Here is a 26586-nt window from a genome sequence, read left to right on the forward strand (position 1 = left end):
GTTAGCAATGTTTTGAAATAAAATAAAGGAAAACAGGAACTTTGGGGGGGAAATTTAAACTAAGTCTAATTGTCTGACGAAACAGAAACAGAAGCAATGAAAATGAGGTGACCTTTGGACCACTGTAAACAACAAATAGGAACTGTCACTGTAATCAGCATTTCATACACACTAAACACAATCTCACATCTTCAAACCGGACTGAACTCTAAAATTCTATTGTGCTGTTTGTTGCTTGTAGCTATTAAAGGAACAGTTCACCCAAAAATTATCAAAATTCAGCATTGAAGTATTGGCTTGGACTCAACCCACTTCTGGTGTCTGGACTCTAACATGAGCCTGTCCTGTTCTTGGTCTTGACTCAGACTAGACCCTCTTCTGGTCTCGGTCTTGACTCAGACCTTTTGTGGTCTCTGTCTTTTTTTCTCTCTTTTTTTTAAGATTTGTTTTTGCAATTTTTGCCTTTATAATGATAGGACAGTAAGTAGACAGGAAGCGAAGTGGGCGAGCGAGAGAGGGGGACAGGAGCAGGAAAGGTCCACGAGCCGGGAGTCAAACTCAGGTCGCCTGAAGCGCAGCGGTGCTATATGTTTGTGCACTGACTGTGGTCTCAGTGGTCTCTCCTGTTCTCAGTCTTGGCTCAGACTCGCTTTTGTGGTCTCTCTCTTGACTCAGACTCAACTCTCTTCGGGTCTTGGTCTTGTCTCAGGCTTGACCCTTTTGTGGTCTCTGTCTTTATTTGGACTCATCCCTCTTCTGGTCTCTGTCTTGACTCAGACTCGACCCTGTTCCGGTCTCAATCTTGACCCTTTTGTGGTCTCTGTCTGGACTTGGACTCGGACTCATCCCTCTTCTGGTCTCTGTCTTGACTCAGACTCAACCCTGTTCTGGTCTCGATCTTGACCCTTTTGTGGTCTCTGTCTCGACTTGGACTCATCCCTCTTCTGGTCTCGTTCTTGACTCACACTCGACCCTGTTCTGGTCTCGATCTTGACCCTTTTGTGGTCTCTGTCTCGACTTGGACTCATCCCTCTTCTGGTCTCGTTCTTGACTCAGACTTGACCCTGTTCTGGTCTCGATCTTGTCTCGCGCTTGACCCTTTTGTGGTCTCTGTCTCGACTTGGACTCATCCCTCTTCTGGTCTCTGTCTTGACTCAGACTCAACCCTCTCCTGGACTCGTTCTTGACTCACACTCGACCCTGTTCTGGTCTCGATCTTGACCTTTTTGTGGTCTCTGTCTCGACTTGGACTCTTCCCTCTTCTGGTCTTTGTCTTAACTCGGACTCATCCCTCTTCTGGTCTCTCTCTTGACTCGGGCTTGACCCTTTTGTGGTCCGGGTCTTGATTAAGACTTGAGTCTCTTCTGGTCTCTGTCTTGACTAAAACTCTAGCCTCTTCTAGTCTTGCTCTTGACACAGACTCAATCTACTCAGGTCTTGGCCTGGACTCAGACCCAAATGAGTTGGTTTAGTCTACAACACTTTAAAGTGTTTTTTTCCGCCAGAGTTTTCGTGACCAATCGACATTGTCAAAGCTGGTGAGACACATCTTGATGCACTGAATTGGAAAGTAGAATAACACCTGAATTTGGAGAGCCTGTTTCCATTTACTTTCATTATGAATCCTACAGGTTTGGAACGATATAAAGGTGAGTAAATTATGACAGAATGAAAGAATTGGGTGAACTGTTCTTTTTAGTAGTAGTACAAAATATTGACTGATTGCCTATGAAATGTCTCTTAGAGATATCAGACCTATACCACAATCTATACATACATTTAAACAATGATCAATGAATGGTGGTTTCAAACAATGATGCCCAACAAATAATTCATGCACATAACATTTCAGTGGCTAACACTGCAATAATATTAATAATGCAAGTACTATAGATTCCAAGCACCTTGGTTATTCTTGATATACTGGAAGAGTCCACTATATAGTTTTTATTCAGTAGATTATGGTTTCCACAGTGAGCTAAAAGCTAGTGAGAACCGTCACTTCTGTACAGAGTTACGGGACATGGGTAATTGGTTTCCTGGCTTGGAGAGGGTTCTGATTGGCTGACATCAAGAGTTACCTGAGGTGGAGTTGTGACTCAAAGTGAACATTCATCCACAAGCAGTGATTAAGAAAAACAAACTGACTCTGAACAGATGATGAGTGATTACAATTACAGGGCATAGCTAGCTCTTATGAAGAGAACACATGAATACAGAAGGCTTTCGGCTGCGTCTTGCTGCCTCGATTGACTCCTATAAGGGCAACTCTACCTTCTACCTAAGGAGGATGGTGGATTCTTGGCATGACCCCATGGAATTAGAACATGAGGAGGGCTGGTGTGTCCAGCCGGCCTCAGTTCCCGTTTAGCAGCATCTCAGGTCCTGGACTGGGTCGCGGGGGGTCTCCGGGCCTGGGCGAGCACGTCCTCATCTGCATCTTCCCCATATTGAGGCCTCCAGGAGAGAGGGTCTTTCTGTAATGTCATAAGAGAAATAATAAATTATAGCTCTTAGTAATATAAATAAATTATCAACTATTAAAAGGGAAGAGAAAATGCTTCCCACAATTATATGTTGTTGATCTCAAAGGTTTTTGCATTCACACAATTATACATTTTCCTTTTTAGTCTCAGTCATGTTAACTCTTTTCCTGCCATTGACGCAATTTTCTGTCATTCATTAAACAACGTTTCCCCGCCATTGACGGAATTTTCCGGGTTTTTGTGGTTTCACTGTTATACGACAGGGGGCGCTATTAGGCATCTTCTGAAAGAGTACAGAATCTTCTGATCAAAAAACAGCTGAAGAAACAGAAACAAGCGATTGCATATGTAATCATATGCATATGTAAAATAAACGGATCATCAACATTAAACAGCATATAAATCAAAACTGCCTAATGCTGCCGAATTAAATGTCAATCCAGGACGAGCTAAAGGACTGTGCAAGCATTAGGTTTGTTGATGAACTCAATCTATGTTTTGATCATCGTTCTGAATCCGGTCAGGATGTAGTCTTTGATAAAAACACGATTTTCTCAGCTTTTTGCTCAAAATGTTGCTTGGAACTTATCCACATTCAAGTGTTGATAAAAGAATGCATGAAGCAAGAATAAAACAGTTTTTTTGTTTGTTTAAAAGCAGAGAGTCTGTTCTTTCTTTTGATATAGCATATTCAGATATTCATACAACTAAATATTCTGGGGGCCATAAAACTTTAATCAAAAATGCTGGTGCTGGCTGGCAACTTTTTTCAAAAACGCTGGTGGGGAAAGAGTCAATTAATTTTCATATTGTTAGATCTATACAGTAATAATAATACATTTAATGTTTTTTGTGTCAAAAATTCAGACTTGGTGTGAACAGATCATTAATCCGAAACTTGTTCCAAAACATGTCACATCAAACTAAAACAAATTCTAAAATAACAATAAAAACTATAACATAACTGGGAAAAAGTGAAGATAAAATGACAATAAAATGACAGTGCTGAGAGTTGTTGTATGCGAAAGAATCCTGACATTGTGCAGATGCTTACATCATTACAACGGCAACCAATGTAGATGCACTGGATATTGCCTACAATCAAACTGATCCGATTTCATTACTTGCAAAATGACAAGCAAACAGTCAGCCCTAAAAATAGGGATTTGAAAACCAAATCAGATTTGTGTGCAGTGTCAACAAAGCTCTGCTTACCTGAATGCCATCTTCTTCATAAGGTGGTTGTCCATTCTGTCAGGCAGGTTGTTTTCAAACTGAGAACTGGATGCTGGATCACAGAAGACTGCAGAGAGGTGGGTGTTCTGGGAGCGGCTTTGCGTTTCAATTGAGTCCTTTAGATTATACAAGCAGTTAAACACTAAACAAAACAAAAACCTGCCAAATGCAATGTAGGCTTTCAAGTCTGAGTCTAAATGTTACCTCAGAGTTGCAGTCCTGTGTCTCAGTGTCCTCCATGTCCAGTGCGGAAAGCTCCAGCTCGATGTCTCTGTCAGGCTCACTCTCCGTCCCATCCTTCTCCAGCAGATCTATGCCCTGCTTTGACCCGCTGCTGAAGGAATTACGCCTTACATGCAGCCCGGACACGGCCAGCTGATCGCTGAGAAACACAGACACACACACTGAGCTCTGAAACATACCTACACTTCAGTACACAAATCAGTCGGCTCTGTTGTTTGGTGTTCTCAGACTAGAAACTCAATTTTGAGATCAGGTGAGAGGTGTTCTCCCACTCAGAATCTGCCCTATGAGTAATCATCATTGACACCAAAAAACAATGTTAAATTATTAGAGGACATATCAGAGGGAAAATATCAGAGGAAAAGGATTTTTTTCTTTGGAAATGAAAGATAGATTCATCTATAAGCTATAAAATGAAAGTGTCTGAAATGCATGTTTTATTTTTATTAATAATTATATATACACTACTGTTCAAAAGTTTATATCAGTAAGATTTAGGTTTTTGTAAAGAAATACATTTTTATTCAGCAAGGATGCATTAAATCAATTAAAAGTGACATTTATAATGTCTTATACTACGGAGCTGTTGAATGCTTGAATCTGATTGGTTGACTAACATTCTAAGGTGTGCAATTATTTTCAGGGAAACGCACGGCTAAAGTAGTGGTGCAAAAGACATTGACTAACTAAGTTGATTTCATGGGAAAAAAATAAAATGCTACAATATGGCCCTGGATAAGGACTTGAGTGTGTTTAGGAGACACTATTAAATGTAAGTCCTCACTGCTGTGTGTAAGAGCTTTGCAAACACAAACGAGTGGAGCTGTGTTCCGGCTGCTGCTCTATTTTTAGAATGGTACAGTGAAACGACTACGGCGGCGTGGGGTGGGGGTGAAGACTGGGAAACACTTTGAAGACTACTTGTACAATGTTCCCGACAATATAGTAAAATTAATGTACAAATGACACTAATAATAATTTATACATGCATGACATTGCTATGTGGTTGTTCACTGGACCAAGTCAAAAGAGCCCACTCCCAAGTCTCTATATATGGCTCAGGTGCCTCCTTCAATGCAAATGAGATTTTTAGTTTGGTACCTGTCTAGAAAGCTGGAGTGACTAGAGGAATCAGAACCACGGGGGCCCCATCTGAGGTCACTGTGACCAATATGGCAGCCATAGTCTGTAAAGAAAAGAAAACACAAATCACTCTCAAAGCCAAAGGAATTCAGAGTCAATAGCATAGCAAACCAAAAAAGGTCTAACCTCTGAAGTTGATTGATGTGGTGCCGGCGCACCCCTGCGATGCGGTGGCCTGGACTGGGTCAGTGGTGTGAAAGCCAGTGCGGGAAGCTCGGGAGATGGCTCCCCATTTAGAGATGATGGGCCCCTCTCCAAAAGGAATGATGGGATCTTCTTCTTTCAGTCGCCTGTAGGGTTCGAACATGTGCAGCCACCGCTTGGCACCACTCTCCTCGTCCTGAGGACAGATAATTAGATATCCATTAGGAGCCATATCACAATCACATTTATGAAGCACTGCTTTGTGTAGTGTCATGATACAGAGGTCATTTCTGAAACTGACCATTTATTTACAATTATCACAACAAAAATGTGAAATATGTTATTTAATTTTACAAAAGGGTATGTAGCACTTTGTATAAAAGTGTTTGCCAAATGTGTACATTTACCTGCAGCACATTTATTTCTAAATCAGTTTAAGTGAATCAATAGAAATGTGTTGCAGAGTAATCAAAGAGTGATTCAGTGTGATGTGCAGTGACTCCAATTATATCTGCTACACATTCATTTTTAATTCAGTGTGAATGTGATGTGCAGTGACTCCACTTGTGCCTGTTTCATATTATTTTTTAATTCAGTTTGAGAAAATGTAAATGTGTTATATGGTAAGCATATTTACAGTAAGTGTAAATCAGTGCAGATGTGATCTGAAGTGACTCCACTTACACCTGTTACACATTCATAGTATTTTAATTCAGTTTGAAGTAATATTGATTCAGTTTGAGGGAATTAACAGGAATGTGTTACTGGGTAAGAACATTTTAAGAGTAAATCAGTGTGAATGTTATTTGAAGTGACTCCATTTGTATCTGCTAATTCGTTTTTAGTTCAGATTGTGTTAATCAATAGGCACGTGTTGTAGAGTATGTAAAATTAGAAATAAAGCAAAGTGAATATTATCTAAAGTGACTCCTCTTGTACCTGCTACAGTACATGTTCATTTTTTTATTTAGTTTGGGAGAATTAATAGTAATGTGTTATTTGGCAAGCAAATTTATAAGTAAATCAGGGTGAATCTAAAGTGACTCCACTTATGCAACACATTTATGTTGATTCAGTTTGATGGAAACAATAGGAAAGTGTTACTGAGTAAGCTAATTTAAGAATGAATCAGTGTGAATGCGATCTGAAGTGACTCCAGTAGTACTCTACTCTCTACACATTTATTCTTAATTCACTTTGAGGGAATCAAAAGGGATTTGTTAAAGAATAAGCAAATTTAAAAGTATATAATTATATTTTAGTATATTTGTAAATGTGATCTGAAATGACTCCTCTCGTACCTGCTTTATATTCAGTTTGATGCACTTTAAAGGAAACAACAGAAATGTGTTATTGAGTAAGCAAATGTAAAAGTAAATGTGTTCTAAAGCGACCACTTACTAGCTGTTTGGAACAGGAGTGGGTTGACAAATGGTGGGGCACTGACTCAAACGGGCTGATGCTGCTGCACGACCAGGGCGAATAGTGGGCAAGGCTCTCTTCTCCACCATGACACTTACAAGTCATACGCCCACCACCTACACCCTCAGGATGCTAAAGGAGGAGAAAGAGAGAGATGACAACATTCTACAGTATCTCACACCCACCCGTGTGCAACAGGCTGCCAAAATTAAAAAATGGGGGTGGAAAGAAACAATGCAAAGTGACTCAGCCTCTGTGGTGCCAAATCTTTCTCTGAGAGTTCATGCATTTCAAAGCGCTTGTGCGCACACACAATTTTCAGGACAGAACTGCTTCTTGCTTTGGATTGATCAGTTGCTGAGCAACAGACCCACTTAAAATAGCTTAACACACCTCAGAAGGGCGACTGCAGCTTTATTGCCAAAGTTATTATTTGAAGAAACGGCAAATCTGATTTAACACCACTTTAGCACGGTGCAGACATGTGTTGTAGTTTTCCCAGGATACACACCTCTAAAAACACCAAATCACTGGGCCGTACCTCTGGACACACATCCACAGTGAAAACCGGAGAGGACTGGGAGGGCCTGTTCATGTTGCCGTGGTGATGTACCCACTGTTCCTGTTTATGGCGATAGAGTTCCTCATAGCCAAGCGGAACACGGGCATATGCGTCCTATATACAAAAGACAGAAAAGAAGTTTTAAACTTCTCTATTCTCATGATGAAACAGCATAATCACCTACTTTACATTTAAAAGTGAAGGATGTAATTTTTGAGCAACCAGCGGTATGCAAATAATGTTGTTGTTGTTTTTTTTTTTTTAAACCTATCACAACAGAAACCGAGTGACCGACAAAATGTCTTGTCACACTCAGCTGCTGACAGGTGCCATTGGTTACAACTAAAATTAACATGGAAGAAAAATTCCACATGACACTCTTTTTACATAAAAGAGCCAATAAACAGTGTTGGGGAAAGTTACTTTTAAAAGTAATGCATTACAATATTAAGTTACTCCCTATAGAGGTTACTAACTGCATTACTTATTAACTTTTTATGGAAAGTAATGTGTTACGTTACTTTTGCGTTACTCTTTCTCATCTGGGCTGAGCTTGCTTGTTTGTTTTTTAATAACAATTTTTTTTTTCCCAAAATGTAAAATGTTTTTTCCAAATGTAAAGGCTCTTTCACACCAAAAGTGAAATGATGCAGTAGTAGAAAGTTCAACACTCTTACTTGAAAAAAAGTAATTTTTGCTTATTCGATGGTTGAATTTGATCATCAAAGGTAATGAGATTAATTACATAAAGTATATTTGTGTTGTTTAACATATCGAATTACTGCAGGTGTTTGTTATATATTCTGAGTTTGCATTTAACTGTTTAAATCTATTGTATGTGCAAGTGAGATGAGTAAATGCATGCTCACATTTAGTCTAGAACAACAATAACCATAATTTCTGTCATGATAACTCTATGAGTGTTTGGCATGGTAATGGATATAACAATGTTGATATGTTTGGTCTTGGTGGGACTTGCTACTGCCAATACACACACGACACACTGCTGCTGTACAATAGCGTACATGAATTACCCGTGGCAGATCTATACAGGTGGAGCTGGGGAAGGTGGAGGGTTTCTGAAAGCACGCTGCAACTGCTACAGCAAATGCTGAACAAGTATTTAAAGGCTGAACAGCTCATTGGCTACTGATACAGCAGGAACCAATCAGCCTGAGCCATCTAGAGAATGATGTGATTGCAAGCAGATTGAGATAAGGACCAATCAGCCATCTAGAGTTTCATGACAGAACTTTGTATGGTTACACAGCGCACACAGCGCCTCTACACTTACTCCTGATTTCTCTCAACATGGGGACAGGAGAGGTGCCAGTCAATAAATGAGAAAATGAAGTAACTTGCGTAACTTATTTGAAAAAGTCTGATATTTGCTGTAAATTTAAAAGTAATGCATTACTTGTTACCTGAAAAAAGTAATCTGATTATGTAACTCGCGTTACTTGTAATGCGTTACCCCCAACAGTGCCTATAAGACACTGCCTATAAGACATGAGATAATGAAACGTGCCCTGTGCATTGCCGCTCTCTGCTCCGCTGTGCTGCTGTAGGGGCTGTCCAGCGAGTTGTAGCGCTCCCGGAGCGGGGCCTGGTAGACGGTGGAATGGAAAACCTCAGGAGGGAGAGAGTTACTTCTCCCTCCCTCCCTGGGATACAGCGCCGGCCTCCATGCGCGCCTGCTGTCGTAGACAGGGGTGTACATGCCGTGTGCGTGAGCGGGGGACATAGAGGTGTAGGTGGAGGGGGGCCCATAAGGGCCGGGGCCTAATCTGTCCGGAGGAGGAATAGAGGAGTGCTGATCTGAGTACAGAGGGCCCATTGAAGGGGGTAACATGGACTCAGGCACGTTGCTGGAACGACGGAAGCGAGCACTGCATGACCTGTGAGGAGGAACTGTGGAGGAAAAACAGAAGTGAGGGAGTGTAATGGAGGATATTATGCCACAAGAGAGATACAGGGTTTGTCGCTTACTGGCAGGTTGGTGGTAGGGTGACAGGTCGTACGTTCTCTGGTCCTGAGAGTGGTAAATCTCAGGGTGAGCTCTCGTGAGGACAGGACCGTGTTTGAGGAGACCTTCCTCTACCTCTCTTACCAAAGCTTTCACAGAAGACTGGCTATGATTGATGGGATTTCTGGGAAAAGAAACAGCTTCCATAAGAATCAAAGATGGACAAAGAAATACATTTTGGCTCTCAATTCAATACTTCTTTTTTTTCATTTTTCATCGTTAGCATGTTAACACATTCAGTTCCTTTTTATAAAAAGGAAACTAAATATCACATCATATCATTATTATTATTATATTCAATTATACATTTAAATAAAGCAATAAATAAATATATTACTCGATTAATAATATTATAGTACTGTGATTTTAAGTATTTATAATAATAATAATTTTACAGACAATGTTTACAGTAAAATTACAACAATACTAACATTTATGACTTAATTGCTTTCAAACATTAAACCATAGCGCTTTTTATTGTGGTGCAAAACTCCAGGAAGACCTGAATGTATAGCAGAATAGCAGATTACAAATGATATACACAAATCACACACATTCCTTATTTTGGTATCAAAAGTGTGATTTTCGCCAAAAAGTTTGACGACCGCGTTGAAAAGTAATAGTACACCTCTCCTCAACAATGATTTGAGTCATCATTCAAGGCTGTAGCACAAATGCTGCCGGCGTTAAGCACCAAAGTTTGTTCAAATCTGTTGCGGTAAGTATGAGCTTTAGTAACAGTGAGGCTTGCCTTGGCAAACAGAACTTACTGTTCTAGGCTGATAGCAGGCAGTCCATTAGCACCATTGAGCAGCATTTTGTCCTCCTGGTGGTCTCCTCCTCTTGGGATGAGCTGAGTGGGAGACGCGTCCTCTTTCTCATGGCTCTTCACCTCTGACCCTGGGACTACTCCTTTGGTGCTGGCTTTTGGCATAACTGCTGGAACTGAAAGAAAGGGCCTCACCACCCCACTGGCTTTCCTATTCCTCATTCTGTGCCTAAAAGAAAGATGTAGAGAGAACGTGAGGAAGGGAAGGAGGGAAGGCAGATCCAGGCAGAGTCATGCCAGAAGTGTGCTGTTGTGTTGATGGGATTGTGTGGGTGAGCTTGAATAAGAATGAGGAACAGGTCTTTGGGTGAGGTTAGGGAATTTAATATACAGTTTTTACAGTATAAAAATCATGAAAATCCAACGTGTGTGTGTGCGTTTGTGCGTGGGTGTGTGTGTGTGTGTGTGTTCTCACTTCTCAAGCTCTTCCTGCGTGTGGGCAAAAGTGCAACTGGCCCCTCTCGGACAGCCGCCCTGCTGCCGTAAGTCCCTGCACATACTCGTCTTGTACTTGCTGTTGGGTTGAGCCTGGACAAAGAGAACAGCATAGAAAACTTCCAGGATCAGCAAAAAAAATTAAAAAAATAAACTGGTAATAGATTGCTCTCTCATAGCTCAGGAAACTTAATGGATATGATTTATTCAAGTATCAAAATTGTGTCAGAAGCTTCTTTCAAAATGCCTTTGGTGAAATAATAATAGATATAAATGGGTCAATTGTTGACGTACTGTATAAGTATAGAGATATTAAATTATGGCTGTGATAATTTGTGACCTGCTCCATCATTTGGAGACCCAGAAATACATTTATACACGAACATACATTTCTAAATACATTCAATACATGAACTTATTCATGTTTTTACTGTAAAACCAGTCAAAGGATGCAAAGAAGGGAAAAACTGATGCTGTGGTAATGAATTAATTTTTTACCGCGTTAAACAGAAAATATTAATTGCGGAAATTAACACATTATTTTTGACAGACCTAAATGTTTACATTTTGGTAAGCTTTACGTTATCTTTTAACAAAACCTCTATATAGGTATGACAGGTATATCTATCATCCACTACATTAAACCGTATTGAAACCACATTTAATGTTTGAATTTCCTGATTAAATTGACATAATTTCAAAGCTTTTTGCATTTCGGGAAGTTGTACTTAAAGACACAATACGAAAGATTTTTGGATTAAAATATCCCAAATTTCATTAAAATGAAATAAAATAATGTGATTTTAAGTAATCAAACGCAATTGTAACAAAGTTCAAGTTCAGGGAAGAATGAGGCGGAACCGTCAAAAGTTAAACTTAAATCGTAAAATAAACATAAACAACAAAACGAAAGGAGCGGCAGTGGGCGGCTGCGGCATGCAAGCATAAAAAAACTCCAGAGCCCATGTGACTCGAGACTGGTGTGTCGCGCAGGTATCTGTCTCTCATTAGCATTCGCTCGTTCCGCTCCCACGGCTCTCGGCCCCGCCCTGCTTCATACCACAGTAACATTAATAAAACTTGAATACATTTGCTCATCCATGAACATGATTTTTGCCTGAGTCCCACTGGATGTATTCCCATTGGCTGTGGAGGTGAAGACGACAACTCCCATGATTTCATGCTCATTCATGGCGTCATCAACCTACGCCATTGTTATTGTTTTAAATAAGTGACCTCTATCGGTGAAACTTACATACTGTGCCTTTAAAGTGATGTAGAATAAATGTATTGAGCAGAATCCATCCTGAAACAGTGTAATGAGAGATCAGGCCGTACCTGAGGGCTTTCATTGCTCTTCTTGCTGAAGTTTTGGATGAATTCCACCAGCCCGTGGACAACAACCTTCACGGCCAATAACACACTCTCCAGCTCTGCCCAGGATGGAGCGGCCGCATCTACACACACACACACACAGGTTATTGCTCTGTAATCTGATTGTGTTTGCACCCCTGTGGAAGTGCGAGTGCGAGTCCTCACCAGGGTTGTGGTCGATGCCGGCCAGCCGCTCGAGAGGAGCTCTGAGGCTGTTGAGGTTGGCTGGGTCTCCGGTTCTCTGCAGGATTATGGTGAGCTCCTGCACGCTCTTTGCAAAGGATTCTGGGGATTGAAGCTGTGGCGTTGGGGTGGAAAAGGACAAATGAATTCAGATTTGCACCAAAGAGACAAAAGTGCCAAACATATTCAACTAAAATATAGAAATATTTGCTTTATTACATTTTAATTATTAAATTGTTATTTAAATATATATATATATATATATATATAGCTAAACCAAAAAGATAATTATTTATTAACATTTATATCAACTAATTACATATAAATAGTAGTATATAAAAACTACAAATACATAAATATATATTCTATAAATTCCAGTTTGCTGTACTATATTACATATAAATATATTTTATTATTATTATTTAATACAATTCAAAAGTAAAAAAATGTGGAATATTTACGATTCTTTAATGTTTTTGAAGTCTCTCAACAAGGCTGCATTTATCTGATCAAAATATGGTAAATATTGTGAAATATTATTATGATTGAAAATACTTTTTGTGAAAGACTGTAGAAAAAAGAAAGAAATTAATACTTTTACTCAGCAAGGGCACATTAAATAAATACAGTAAATACATTTATATTGTTACAAAAGATTTATGTTTCGAATAAATGCCGTTCATTGAACTTCCTATTCTTCAAAGAATCCTGATTTTTTTTTTATCGTGGTTTCCACAAAAATATGAAGCAGCACAACTGTTTTTAACATTGATGATAATAATCAGAAATGTTTCTTGAGCATCAAATCATCATATTAGAATGATTTCTGAAGGATCATGTGACACTGAAGATTGGAATAATGGGTATTACTCTGTATTACTATATTACAATATTATATTATATTACATATTTGATTGTTATATATTTGTTTGTTATATTATTATTTTGATGATTCGTGCACTATACATGCAGTACCTTATCTATGATGGACTGCATGTGAGATTTGTGCATGAGATCCCCGTACAGCAGAGACGACCACTGCTCGGGTGAGATACGCAGTCCCGCTTCCATGGCGATGTGAACGATCTGAGCGTCGTGTTCTCGGCGCAGGGCTTCGTAAGTGCGAAACTCCTCTTTGAGCTGCATGAGTGAGGAGTCTTCATCACGTTTGGTCACCTGAAAGAAAAAATAAAGAGGAATGGCTGTTTGTGTACAAGCCCCTGTAATTAACACACTTGAATTCTCCAAATAAGCAACACTGATTGATGTTCGATGTAAATGATCTCATTAAGATGATTTATTTCATAAGGTGCCACAGTAAATCAAGCCTCAGTGAAATATCCCAGCTCATTTACAAACATCAAGCTGTTTAAATGCATATCAAGACTGTATTAGATATTCCCATTGCCAAGCACTTTATATCCACATAATATCAAGTTACGTCAGGCTTAACACATTAGATAACTCTTTTCCGCTCTATTCATGCTGTCAGGGGCTTCATACTGAGAGTAATGGCTGTTAAGTGATCAGCGGTTTTAGCGCAATCACTGCGTGAAGCTGATTTTAGCTCTGACCTTAAAGCAGGAGGCACGGTACAACAGCTGAACCACGTGACCAATGCTGGTCTTAGACGCCTGAGGGAACCGCGCTTCCAGTTTCTGCACCACGAACAGCACCAGAACCTTCCTGGAGAGAGCCGAGCCGTCCTCCAGAGCCAGCAGCACCAGCTTCAAAGCGTCCTCCTGCATGGCTGATATATATATATATATATATATATATATATATACGTATTACATATACATATATGGACAAAGACACATAGTTAGTGCTGTGATCAGTGCGTGCTTGGTCGAAGGAATGGATTTATGCCTTGGATGTTCTCAGACTAGAAAACTCAAATGGAGATCACATGTTTTCACATTCAGAATCTGCCCTATGAGTAATCATCATTGACAGCCAAGCACAAATGCATATTTGGACATTCCCTTCACATACATTAAAGGAATATTTTGGGTTATTTACAACTTTTTTTGCATCTAGTGAAAGACTGCATTATCAGCAAGCTGATTAATCAAACCATATATGGGCATTTTGAGATTATTAGAATCGCCTAATTAAAATTAAAATTTAAAAATCTAAATAAAATATATATATATATATATATCAGGATATATATATATATATATATATATATATATATATATATATATCAGGATATATATATATATATATACAGCACCATTCATTAATTTCTTTAAAAAAAAAAAAAAATCTTTCTTATGTATTACATTATTTTAAAAAATTATATAAACTACATAAAAACTATTAATACACCATAACAACTTGGGAAAATGGGACATTTTCCCCTTAGCTTACTAACCTACCGATAGACTTGTCAATGAATAATAAACCATATCTGTTTTTCTGAGATGTGTAAATCTCATTCACTGTCATTAGATTTTACTATGCATTATCTGCATTATACTTTACTCTCTAGACATAACTATCAGCATTGGCCTTTGAAAAACAAAGTCGACCCAGACAGCCATAAAGATAATGTGAAGTTGTCTAATTTGTCCTTTTGGGAAAACATTTCCAAAGCGTCTGGTCATATTTTTAAGAACACAGAAGAGTCCTTTATGGACAGTTGTCACATCCCTTCCGATTCCTTCACAGTATGCTCTTAATGATAACTGAATTAAAGCAATCAGATTTACTTTTTTCTGGTCATGTCATAAATTGAAATATTGGATATAAATTTACACTAAGTTGTAGATAACCCGAAATATGCAAAAAATAACCAGGTATGCATCTTTAATGATGTATCTTTAAAGGGGTCATGACTTGGATTTTTTTTTTTTATATATGTTCCTTGAGGTTCACTTACGTAATATGTCAATATATATGTTTTTTGTCTTTGTCTGACATCATCTGTTTTCAAGGGATGTTTTTTTAAGTTTTTTTCAGTAAACGGCTACTTTTATGATTGGCTAACGTCATTGCATAGGAAATAGTATCAACGCACACTCACTATCGAACGCGAGTAAGTGTTTTGAAAACCTTATCCATATATAACCGTCATTTCCAGACAAAGCATTATGAAATCTTTTACTTATGGTTTGTGATGAAGCTGCTGTCAGATTCAATACAGTTGCTGCTTCATCTTTCAACTAAAGCTTCTTTGCGAACTCTCCATTACACTGTGCCTCATTTACAAAAGAAAATGCTCTGAACAAACATATAATCATTCGACACGATCCGGGCCATTAAAATAAACAATACACTTGTTTTCGACTCTGAGATCCTTCTCGAGTCTGTACAGAGACACAAACAATCTGTTTAAACTGGACGCGTCAAAGCGATTTGTTCTTTCACTCTTCCATTTGTCCTGTTGTCAGCAGACTCAAGTGTGTGAAGTCCATCAGAAACTGAACACACTGTATCCAGTGTACACAGCGTCAGTTATTATAATGGCTCTATTTGCTTTGACGCAACTGTTGTGGGACAGAGGTGAGTCAGTGTTTTATATCTAGGCCTCATTGCGCTGACTGAGTAGATTATCTGAGCATGCTCAAACTTTGTTAATAAAACATTTTTTAAGCTACGAAACTTGCAGGATGTTTAATGGTACAAGACCTCTTATATGTCAAAAGATCAAGGCAAATTTGATTTCTCATGTCATGACCCCTTTAATGAGGAATAATAAAATGAAGCAGTGCTAGAGATGTTACACACACGGTAACACAGAACTCACCAGGTCCGAGGAACTGGCAGCCGCGTGCCCGCACGGCGGCCCATAGGTTGGCGGAGAGCTGCTGTGGGTTCTGGTGCTGCAGGATCAGTTCAGTGACAGTGCGCTCTCCCAGAGACCTGCACGCCCGCACCGCACGCATACGCCCCTCCTCCTCGACCAGCTGACAGTTCACCAGGGTCACCAGCTTCCTCTGCATGGGTCTACTGAGCGCGCTCTGACTGAGGGTCACTACACCTGTGTGGGACAGAAAAATACACACTTACTTTTATATGCATGATTCAAAGCTATATATTTATGATCTTATCAAGAAGTCAATCCACAGTCCATAAATATCAAGTATTCTGTGCGGCTGTAACATGCATATTTAACTTTAAATAAGTTACATTAAACTTAAAAATGTATTAAATTAATTTCTTGTTTAAAGTATTTTAAGTATGTATTTGTGTATATATATATATATATATATATATATATATATGTATGTATGTATAATGTACTATTTGTATGCTCTTTGCTCTATTTCTTTTGTTTGAAATCATTTTACTGTTTTTAATTAAGCATTGCTAAACATTTGTGTATATTGTAAACATTTACTATTTTTCTGTGAATTTCATTGCATTTATTGTATATAAAATACCTGCATGCTTTTTTTAAATACATAATCACATACATATGCATGTTGGTCTGAAGTCAAAATATCCTTGATGCAATTAAATGACAATTAAATTGCTGGGCAGATTACTTAGTGTAGTCAGTTAATGATTCCAAATTACATGACAAAATTTGTAGTTAGTAAAGTAATCAGATTACTTATTTTAGGTCATGTATTCTGACTACTTTTTGATTACTTTTTAGATTACTTTTGACATAACTCGTTTATCACATTGATTTGAATAGGGTAATCTGGTATCATTTTGATATAAAAATACAAAGAGAAAAAAAAATCCATTCTTTGTTGTCAACAACATGAAGTGCATTAAATATTACATTACGTCAGGGTAATGTAACAATCAAACAATCAAAATAAATAAATTACAAAACAATCCCCCTTAACCTAAGGGCTTCAAGTAAATATATCAGGGAAAAGTGGTTCAGCTGACAAGAAAAGTATAATGTAATTTAATCTAATTACAAGTACTTAATTTTTTTAATCTGATTACGTAATCCAGTATACATGTAATCAGTTACTCAGCACCGCCTTTCAGTTTATAATTTTTTAGTTAATCTACAACTAATGCACTATCTACAACAATATCTACTACTATTCTTACTTCCAGGAGCTGCGAAACATCCCGAGGGTGAAAGTCCCGCGAGTCTTATGACTACAGCACACAGTAATATAGTGGAGGCTTGGCAGAGGAGCTCTGATATGAGCTCAAGGCCAGTCAATGAGGAGTTTAAGAGCTTTAGCCTTTGGCGCCCCACTAGTCTGCTGTGAGGAGTAACTTTTATTGTTACTCAAATAAAACAGTCAATTGAGCCCTGAAACAGACTTTTCCACCGGTTTCCTGAAGCTTTACTGCTCACGAAGTGTTTTATTGGCCCACAAAGAGCCGTTCTAGTGTTCAACAGTCAACACAGCGTGAAATTACTGATATGTAAAAAAGTGTGTTTTTACTGTTTACTGCTTTTGTTAAGAATTGCTAAACATATGTGTATACTGTAAACAAATAAAATAGCAGCATGTTTTTCTTTTGTTTAAGAAGTGGCCTTTTGGGTTTCGCTGTTTTTTTGTTTTGTTTTTCCCACTGACGCAAATATCACCAACCACAGACAGATCGAGCACACGTACCCGCTGAACAACAGGAAACGTTGCGCTGTTCTAATCTGAGCTCATTCAGCCGCAAACCTAAACAATAATGCAGCCCTCACAGGCGTTGTTCTTGACATCGTACCTGTTTCATTCTCTCCACACTCTCACCTTTTCCTCCACTGATTGGTTTGAGATACAGCGCCAGCTCCTCCACACACATCCTGCACACTTCATAATGTCTCGTGTCTTCAGCACTGCCGACACTTACGATCTCTCCCTCTGGAACCTGCAGGGAAAAAAATCATTGGCAGATATGAAGCCCTGCCAGCAGATTTCTACTGTGTGTCTATGTCACTGTAAACAGCATAAGTTTTCTGACCACTGGTGAAAATGACCTGAAGCTAAATTAAAATATTGCATTGTAGTAATGAAAATAAAAATAAAAAACAAGAAATTCATTGGGATTTGATATTTCTGAAGGATCATGTGACACTGAAGGCTGGAGTAATGATGCTGAAAATTCAGCTTTGATCACAGGAATAAATTACATTTTAAAATATATTATGATAGAAAACAGTTATTTTAAATTGTAATATTTTTTACTGTATTGTTATAATTGTTTTAATCAAACAAATGCAGCCTTGGTGAGCAGAAGAGACTTCTTTTAAAAACATTAAAAATCTTACCGATCCAAAACTTTTGACTGGTAGTGTATGTATGTTTATATATTATTATTTATTTTTTTAAACTTCATGCCCATTAAAGACACTGAAAATAAAACTATAAAAAAATAATTTTAAGCTTCACAGCCCTGAAAGGCAACAACACTGGATTGACCTGATCTACAAAAAAACTCAACAGCAATCCTATCAATCTCCCAGCATGCCTCACTCACCGGCGCCCCCACCAGCTGCAGGAGGGCACAGTTGACAGGCAGCACATCAATGTCAGTGCTAATGGCCGTCTGGTCAAAAGGACAGGCCTTGCGGTGCAGTTTGTGCAGGCAGGTCTTGCAGACGGTGTGCGAGCAGCCCAGGCTGATGGGCTTGTGGCTGCAGGCATCAAACTCATTGTAGCAGATGGGGCAGGATAGAAACTCAGTCCATTGAGCTGCCTGCACCGGCATCCTGTGACCTCCAGGGGGAACTATCACGCTCGGGGAGATCGCATGCTGCCACGCCCCAGCGCCTTAAACACACCTGCGGAGAGAAGAACACATCGGGTCTCATGATGCTTTCACGCCATGTCGTAATTACTGTAATTTCGAGATGACAACACACGTGATGTTGCACCATCAACGCCGAGTCAGCTGGTACAGCAGTCACGTGGTGTAGGAGCTCTCTTAAAATTCCCAGTTTACAAGTTGTAATTGCACTTTTTTCCAGTTGGAATCTCGTAACTATGGTACTTACGACATGGCGTTGGGAGCTTCATTCACTAATCGTGCATTCACACAATTCTGTGCATGAAACTGGTGTAAAGAACTTTTTAACGTTATGTACAATTCGTACTACTTTTTTTCTGAATTTACCGAAAATAACTGAAACTGCACAAACATAAAATCACAAATTCTGTGTGGCCTTAAAATTGTGTTAGGATGACGTTTTATACATTTATATTTCATATTTCATCATTTCATTATATAATGTACAGTAGAGCTGCATGATTCTGGATAAATTGATAATCATGACAGAGATTCAAACAGAGATCACGATTCTCCCACGAGTCTGAACAGACATCTAAACAAAATAACATGTAATTTACAAAAGGTTCTGACAAAATGTTAATTACTGAAGTCTATTTAAAATGTTTAATAAATTTGAATTATTTAAAAGAATCGGTTTGAATGAATGATTCAATGACTCACTCGTAAAATACCTCATTTGTTTCAATACTGGATGAATCAGACTTTTTGAACGAATCTCTTGACTGAATGATTCAATGACAAATATGTTTTTTTAACAGCCACTTGTCGCCACCTACTGGTGTAATGATGTGATGATACAATCGTTATTTGAAGCACCAAGTTCATTTTAGAGTCATTTGTTCGTGAATCGGACTAGGTCGTGCTGTTTGCTTTTGCATGTAACCCGTGATTTTTTTTTACTTGTTCCAGTAAGCATCCACTCAAACCATCTTAGCAACCACATAGCAACCACCCAGAACACCATTAGCAACCACTTAGCAACACCATAGCATTATGGCACTAATTTTCTCTTTAAAAATGATCTTTTGCTCTCACTTCCCCCTTCCCTGATGTCATTTCTTATTGCCATCACCTGTCAGCTGCACTGCAGGAATAAACTGTCTTACTCTCAGACTCTTTCATGTTCTTCACATCTCCATTCACTCAAGCCCTCTCTCACTCTTTTTCTGGATCCCTCTATGTGTTTCTGAACTCCTCTCAGCCTGTTTACTGCTTTTCAGGGACTTCCTGAAGGACAGAAGGTGGAGCAGATAAGAGTGATTTACAAACAGCCATCAACAGTATGTTGATTAAAACTCCATATTAAACACATTTCACAAACGCCGGGCAAAATGTCAGGGAGAGAAACATATAAAAAGGACAGTTGAAAATGGACTTTATCTTCACCAGCTGCTCATGGATGGCTCTTGTCGGAAGGTGTAAAATTACAGAGGTAAAATAAATCATTCATTCCCCTACTTGGACACTACACTCCAGAGTGGCACAATTCTGGGAAAATTGAGAATCCCTTTTCTTCTTTCTTTTTTTCAAACAGAGATCACAATTCTCTCACCATTCTGAACAGACAACTAAACAATTTTTGCAATAAAATAAAAACGATAATTGCTGCATATGTATATTTAAAAATGTTGCATGCATTAATTTGAATGAATTATTAAAAAAAAAAAAAAAAGGATTAAATGAATAATTCAATGACTCATAAAGATAACTTGTTTCATCACTGGATGAATCTGAGTTTTTGAACAAATCTTTTGAATAAATGAGTCACTTTTTTAACAGTTTTTTTAACAGTCACTTGTCGCCACCTACTGGTGTAACAATACAATCGTTATTTGAAGCGTCAATACTCTAAAAAGGTCATTTGCTCTATTTAGACATCAGTGTTTATATCCAAAGTATAAACTTTTATCAGTACTTCTGTGGATAACTGCTCTCTCTGCATCAGCGAACACAGATCTGAATTTTAAGGTTTAGATGCAGGCGAATCGTGATCATTTAGGAATAAGATCACGTGGGTGTTTGGATCGAGATCGCGATCTTTTAATAATTAATCGTGCGGCTCTAACCCCAGCTTACAGGGAACTTTCCCATACTTTCCTTTAACGTTTTTTAAAGGTTGTGTAAATGTTTGGGCATAACGTTCTTAACATAATATTTATGGAACATTCTTATTACTATTAATATGATATATATTATGTTCACGTGAAGTAGAGAGGAAACGTTCTTAGAATGTTCTCCGAACTTCCTTATGATGTTATTAACATTTGCTGAATATTTCTGTATTGTTAGCAGAAAACATTGTGACAAAATTGTTCGTGGAATATCTGTATGATGTTATTTGTTTTTGATGAATGTTCTTAAAAAGCGTATTCCCCCTTGATTAAGGTATGATTTTGTTCTAAGAACAATTTATATTAAAATTTATGACCATTATTCTCAGTAAGTAATTTAATCATTAGAAGGATCCGCCAACGGGGAACGTTCTCAGAAATAGCTCAGAACTATGTTCAATAATGTTCTTCAAAAATAACAAGAGAACGTTCTCATAACATTTCAAAAATGATAGAATAATCAAGAAGAAACGTTCTTGGATAATTAAAAAACTAGATGTTTAAAAAACATTCAGAAATATAGGCTATATATATTTTTTTTAATTTCTTAATTCATCGGAATGGTAGGCTACGAAACTTGGCAAAGTGTTTGGCACTTGCTGTGTGAAAAAAAATCATGGACATGATTCGAAAAGGTTAAATGGTCCTGTGCATGTAGGTTATTGGGCATTGGAAACTAATGGGAGACGAATTTCATCTATTGGAAACTTTTGGTACTGCGCCCAAACAAAATCTTACTGAAAGCTCATTTTTTGAGATATCAACCTCAAATTTGGAACACAACTTGTTTAGATTTATGGCTTTGATTTTTTCACGGTTTCAGAGTAAAACATGCTTTGAAAATATATATTTCATATAAAAATTGAAAATTGTATTTTTGTGCAACAATAAATGTAAAACTTTATAACTTTTTCAAGTTCAGCAATACTCTGCCAAGTGTCGTCTTTAAAAAGAAACCTAACTTGGTCTGGGCTCCAAAGCATACGAAATATATGACAGTTGGAAGTTGGAAATTTAATTTTCATGCATGCTCAAAAAAGTAAATAAATAGATTATAACTACTGCATAAATATAATTTAGTACCATAAAATCCCCTAAAACAAAAAAACTAAATATTAAATGAAAAACATTATCGAACTAAAATATAGTGCAATCATTTCGTTGAAATAATAAAAAGGTATTTTTTGACTGACACGTGAAAAGGGAGGGAATGTTAGCTAAACGTTCTTTAGAGTATATTTTTGTTGGCTGGGACAGAGCTTCAGCTATCACGTAACTGCTGTTCTAGCACCTGCTGCATGGACGAACCCCTCGGTTGAAGTCTGGTCCTCCAAGAAAAGCGTCGGTGACACTCCACACCCTGTCAGGAGTCAGGACAACCATGCCATGCAAAATTATGCAAGGGCCCCCACTGCTGTTGAGAATCAATCATTTGTCAGAGAGAGACTCATGCATGTGGCCATGTGGGCACTCCTCTCTTTCAGTACATTTTATTCATCACACTCTTAAAAGTATTTTAAAAAAACACACAACAACAACAGCCATAGATAGCCTAATCTAAAGGCATGACATTTTTTTTATAAACTGTAAGGTAAAAGGAAATCGCGCAAATATTATTAGAAACATAGTTGTGTGAAGTGAATCATTAAACACAAAGCAATATCCTAATAGAAAATGCAATGTATACTGTATTACATTTAAACAATATTGTGAACAATTCATATGCAACATTAGAAAATAAATACGATAAATGAAGTAACACTTTAAGATAGTAAGTTGTACATAAATAGGCTACATTAAAAAATGAATTCAATTACGCACCATGTAAGTGACCGCGCGCGCGAAACATCCACAGCGTAGCTTGAATCTGCTCGCGCGAGTCATGTTTCCACGCTGCTGCTGAATTTAACGTCTCTGGGTTTCACGCGTGTGACAAAACGTGTCCGTGGGTTCTGAATATAGTTGCGGTGGAGGGTTTCGGGGCGTGATTCATGGTCACGGGGAGCATCTGCACGAGGGAATTCTGTTATTTAGCTGCGCGCGCCCACACAGACACCCCAATCACGCGGGAACATCATCGACACAATTTGCATTGTGCGAGTGTTACACGTTACCTTTATAATTACAAAATAATTACATATCAATAATTTGGCGACTCGATTCTTATATGTAATGAGGCCAAAATGACGCAGCAGTGACGTTAAAATAGCCCACTACATTTTAAAATAATACAGGCTAAAATGGGTTTGTTTGAACTGAGCACGTCGTGTGTGGAACATGTTGAAAAAGCCATAAACAGGAAATAACTTCACTGTCTTGTGACCATGTGACGCGCGGGGGCTGAAGAAAATAGAAAATCTGACCTCAAACAGGAAACCGTTTGAAAGTTATTTACTACTGTACTGTAAAACACAATATATTATATATTAGCCTATTCATACCTCGTGGGCTAAAAGTTAGGGGGAAGTAAAACTGCACACTGCTGAACTCCTAAATTGTCAGCTAAATACGTATATGCAAAGTTATAAATATTTAGAGTTATTCCAACCCTCTGATTTAACCTACATCTCAACCAGCATCACCGTAATAGATAGACCACAACTCAGCCCAGGATAAACCATAAAATGATCACTTCCATCAAGCCAATTTGCACCTGGTGCCTGGTGTACTAGTCCCTTGATGGATGGTCCCTTGTGCTTCGTGGAAAGCACTTGCTCTAATATATCGACAGGCTCAGAACCTGAACCCCAGGAATGCTGAGGGGTAATGGGTGCAAATGTGCGCACCAGTATATCTTGGGACCTCAAAGTTGGAACATCCTATCCTTGTCACCCCCGATACCTCCTCTGTCTTCATACTTCTGCACGTACAGTTTTCACGTACAGCAAAAGGAAATTTGCACTCATTACAATTAAGTTGTAATGAACTTCTCATTGAGAGTTCTCCATAACCAAGGCCGCATTAATGCACGGGCTTACCTGGGCTGAAGCCCAGGGGCCTCCCAAGTTCAGGGGCCTCCCATGTTCAGGTTCATGATGAGCTGAAAAGGTCATATTGTTTTAACTTGTCAGATTTTGTCGCTAGTCGCTTGTGGGCGTTGGTAGTGCTGTCGCTCTAATGTTATTGTTATGGTGCGTTCACACCAAACGCGAATAGAGCGTCTGGCGCGAGTGATTTCAATGTTAAATCAATGCAAAGACGCGTTTATGCGCGTCTAGAGGTCCCGCGGCGCGAATGAGGCGTTTAGATTGCTCGTCTGGCCACATTTATACAAAACACCATTACAAGTGATATTATACAACTATATCATTTTAATTTGACTAGGAATTAGGCTCAAAAGAAACAGTATGCTGTTGGGAGTGTTTTTATATTACCACACAGCAGTGTTCAGTGGATTAAATAATTTACTAGATTAACGATCGATCAATCTACAAATTAAACTCACTCATACTGTCATAAATTACTAAAACGTCATCCGAATTTGACAAATAATCAATTTTCTTGTCCCTAATAGTCAACATAATGCAGGGGAAACTGTAAAATGAACTGCAGCAGTGCTAAACTTGCATCATAAAACTACAACACTCGAACTATAAATGTATGAATTAAACTCACTGAGACTGTCGAAAGTTTCTTTTCCATGCATCATTTTATTATATCCATGTTTGTGGTTAGTTACAGTCAAATCATATAAAACAGTGAAATCGCCCTTGAACTCTTCTGTCTTGCCTGCACTGAACTCGAGACGGTGACGGGAGCTGAGCTCCATTGAAAGGCTTCTTTCCTATTGGTTGTCGCTCGCGAAAATCGCTTCTCATTTGCATAAAGTTGAAATTTAGTTGCAGTGTGTGGCTGTTAAATAAAGTTTCTTGTGTTTATGTGCTCAGTGATATGTTAATAACAATATTAAAATTAAAAACAATATAAAAAACTCACTGTTGTAGGTCTCGAAAGAAACTAATGCATTTTGTGATGTAGATTACCTAGATAAGCTATTACACTTTTTTAAAATGAGACTCTATAAATCGAGGGGATGGGGGGCCTACAAAACCTCTCAGCCCCGGGGCCTAACATTAGGTTAAGGCGGCTCTGTCCATAACTGTTATTGTTGTCTAACTCACTTGCTATTACTGTTGTCATTACCTGTGGTCTCATGCCTCAGCTGAAATATATCATATTTATTTTTTATTCATATTGACTGTTTGCCATGCATATGCCTGCAAATGACCATCACTGTAAAAATGATATGGAATTACATCAACTAGTTTTATTCAAGTCAATAAATTATTATTGTTTAATATTACTTTCTACGAATTGAATCATGTAGAAAACGTATCTGTCATAAGAGTGCATTTGCGGCTCTTACAGTGAATAATGAAACTGAAACTACGTTAAGCTATTGTCTGAAATGTGTTTCTGTATACTGTATTTTATAAACGTGAAGAAATGCGAGCATCGTTATTAGTTTCAATGGAAAATGAACATTAGCCTATCTAATACTTTGGGTGGATCGAATTAATGAAACGTGGAAGAATCAATTGTTCTGCAAAACGCGGAAGTCTTTTTGAGCGCGAATTGTGCTTGATGGTGTTGTAGGCTACAACTTTACTGACATCTGTGCACCTAAAGAACTTATATAGGCTAGAGCAGATACACTCTATCTTATACAGGTGGATCATCTGGTTCACAAAACCATCATGAAAATCAATGATCTGTAATTAATATTCTTGACCAAGCATTCTATTAGACGTTGAAATAAACGAATGAAATTATATCTAATATGATATGCAATGCGCATCACTCCAAACGCAAAAGGCATTCGCGAAACTTCTTGAGCAAATAACTAGCTGTGCAACAAACTTAAAACAAGGCAACATTGGCATGCTGTTGCTCATGAATCACTGCCTATTTGCTTTCATAGAAAAAAAGTTTGAAAATAATTTTATTATAGGGATGATGTTGCATAAGCATTTCGCGCGCATCTCGAAAGCAGCGCGCGCCACACCAGCAGCGATCCTCAATTATATACTTCCCAGTAAAAAGTCGCGCGACTTACCGTAGGCGATACAGAGTATCATCATAATCGTCCATAGTTTATGTGCACTTCGCCATCAAGCCCAAATTCTTCATCGCATTAAATTATTCACAGCTGAGCCGAACTAGTTTTCCCGATTTTTTTTTTGGGCGTCCTTTTGTTCCGTCCAGACATCACATAAAATAACATATTTAATTTCCAGAGATTTGGGAGCGCATTCCCTGACAGCGCGACATGTTCGGCATGAGCAGGTACACTCCCATGACCGTCAGCGAATATACCAAAACTACTATGACGAAGTGTTTCTTTTTAATATTAAAAAGTCAGGCCTGTGCCATTGGAACACAACAACATGACGTCTGCGTTATCTAATCAATATTCATGAGCCAAGCCCTCCGCTATAGGGTTGGGGGAAAACATTTTTCTCAACTATTGGACCATAAGCTTAATACGTTCGTCATTCCCTACTCGAAATGAATTATGTAATGTTACTGAAACTTGTAGGCTTACGTGAAGTGATACTTGAGGTCGTGAGATTAAAATCAGTATTGTTTATTGGTTGTACAATATGACAAGGTGTAGGCCTAGTTCAAGATATATTTCGTCGTAATCAGTATTATTTTAAATATATAAATATGTATCC

General features: G+C 38.2%; 1 protein-coding gene across 5 annotated transcripts; it reads right to left on the reverse strand.

Annotated features, from left to right (window-relative positions):
• Positions 1-913: 913 nt before the first annotated feature.
• Positions 914-26236, reverse strand: LOC311076270 (roquin-2-like). Of its 5 annotated transcripts, none has more exons than XM_084104335.1 (20): positions 22730-23162; positions 22217-22322; positions 18486-18789; positions 17759-17876; positions 15838-16071; positions 13658-13833; positions 13059-13259; positions 12066-12198; positions 11865-11983; positions 10507-10619; positions 10033-10260; positions 9226-9386; positions 8765-9147; positions 7186-7350; positions 6654-6806; positions 5235-5448; positions 5067-5151; positions 3927-4104; positions 3702-3838; positions 914-2477 (listed from the first exon to the last, which is right to left on the reverse strand). In XM_084104335.1, exons 3-20 carry the CDS (start codon positions 18714-18716, stop codon positions 2357-2359), a joined length of 3150 nt encoding a protein of 1049 aa, XP_083960461.1. In that variant the 5' UTR covers positions 18717-18789; positions 22217-22322; positions 22730-23162; the 3' UTR covers positions 914-2356. The 5 variants fall into 5 exon arrangements, with proteins under 5 accessions (XP_083960461.1, XP_083960463.1, XP_083960464.1 ...); XM_084104337.1 differs by having other exon boundaries at positions 22217-22319; positions 22730-22867; XM_084104338.1 differs by lacking the exons at positions 22217-22322; positions 22730-23162 and adding an exon at positions 25965-26236 and having other exon boundaries at positions 7216-7350.
• Between the last annotated feature and the right edge of the window lie 350 nt (positions 26237-26586).

Source organism: Abramis brama (genome assembly GCF_963993115.1).
Source record: "Abramis brama genome assembly, chromosome: 25".
NCBI lineage: Eukaryota > Metazoa > Chordata > Actinopteri > Cypriniformes > Leuciscidae > Abramis > Abramis brama.

What these genes read in the sequence shown, in the direction of transcription:
- LOC311076270 (XM_084104334.1), bottom strand. Translation starts at nt 18,716, where the DNA reads ATGCCGGTGCAGGCAGCTCAATGGACTGAGTTTCTATCCTGCCCCATC. An exon ending in TGCAGTCCATCATAGATAAG is followed by an intron (nt 12,199 to 13,058) that starts GTACTGCATGTA and finishes CCAACGCCACAG; the next exon opens with CTTCAATCCCCAGAATCCTT. An exon ending in AGAGCAATGAAAGCCCTCAG is followed by an intron (nt 10,620 to 11,864) that starts GTACGGCCTGAT and finishes CTCTTTGTCCAG; the next exon opens with GCTCAACCCAACAGCAAGTA.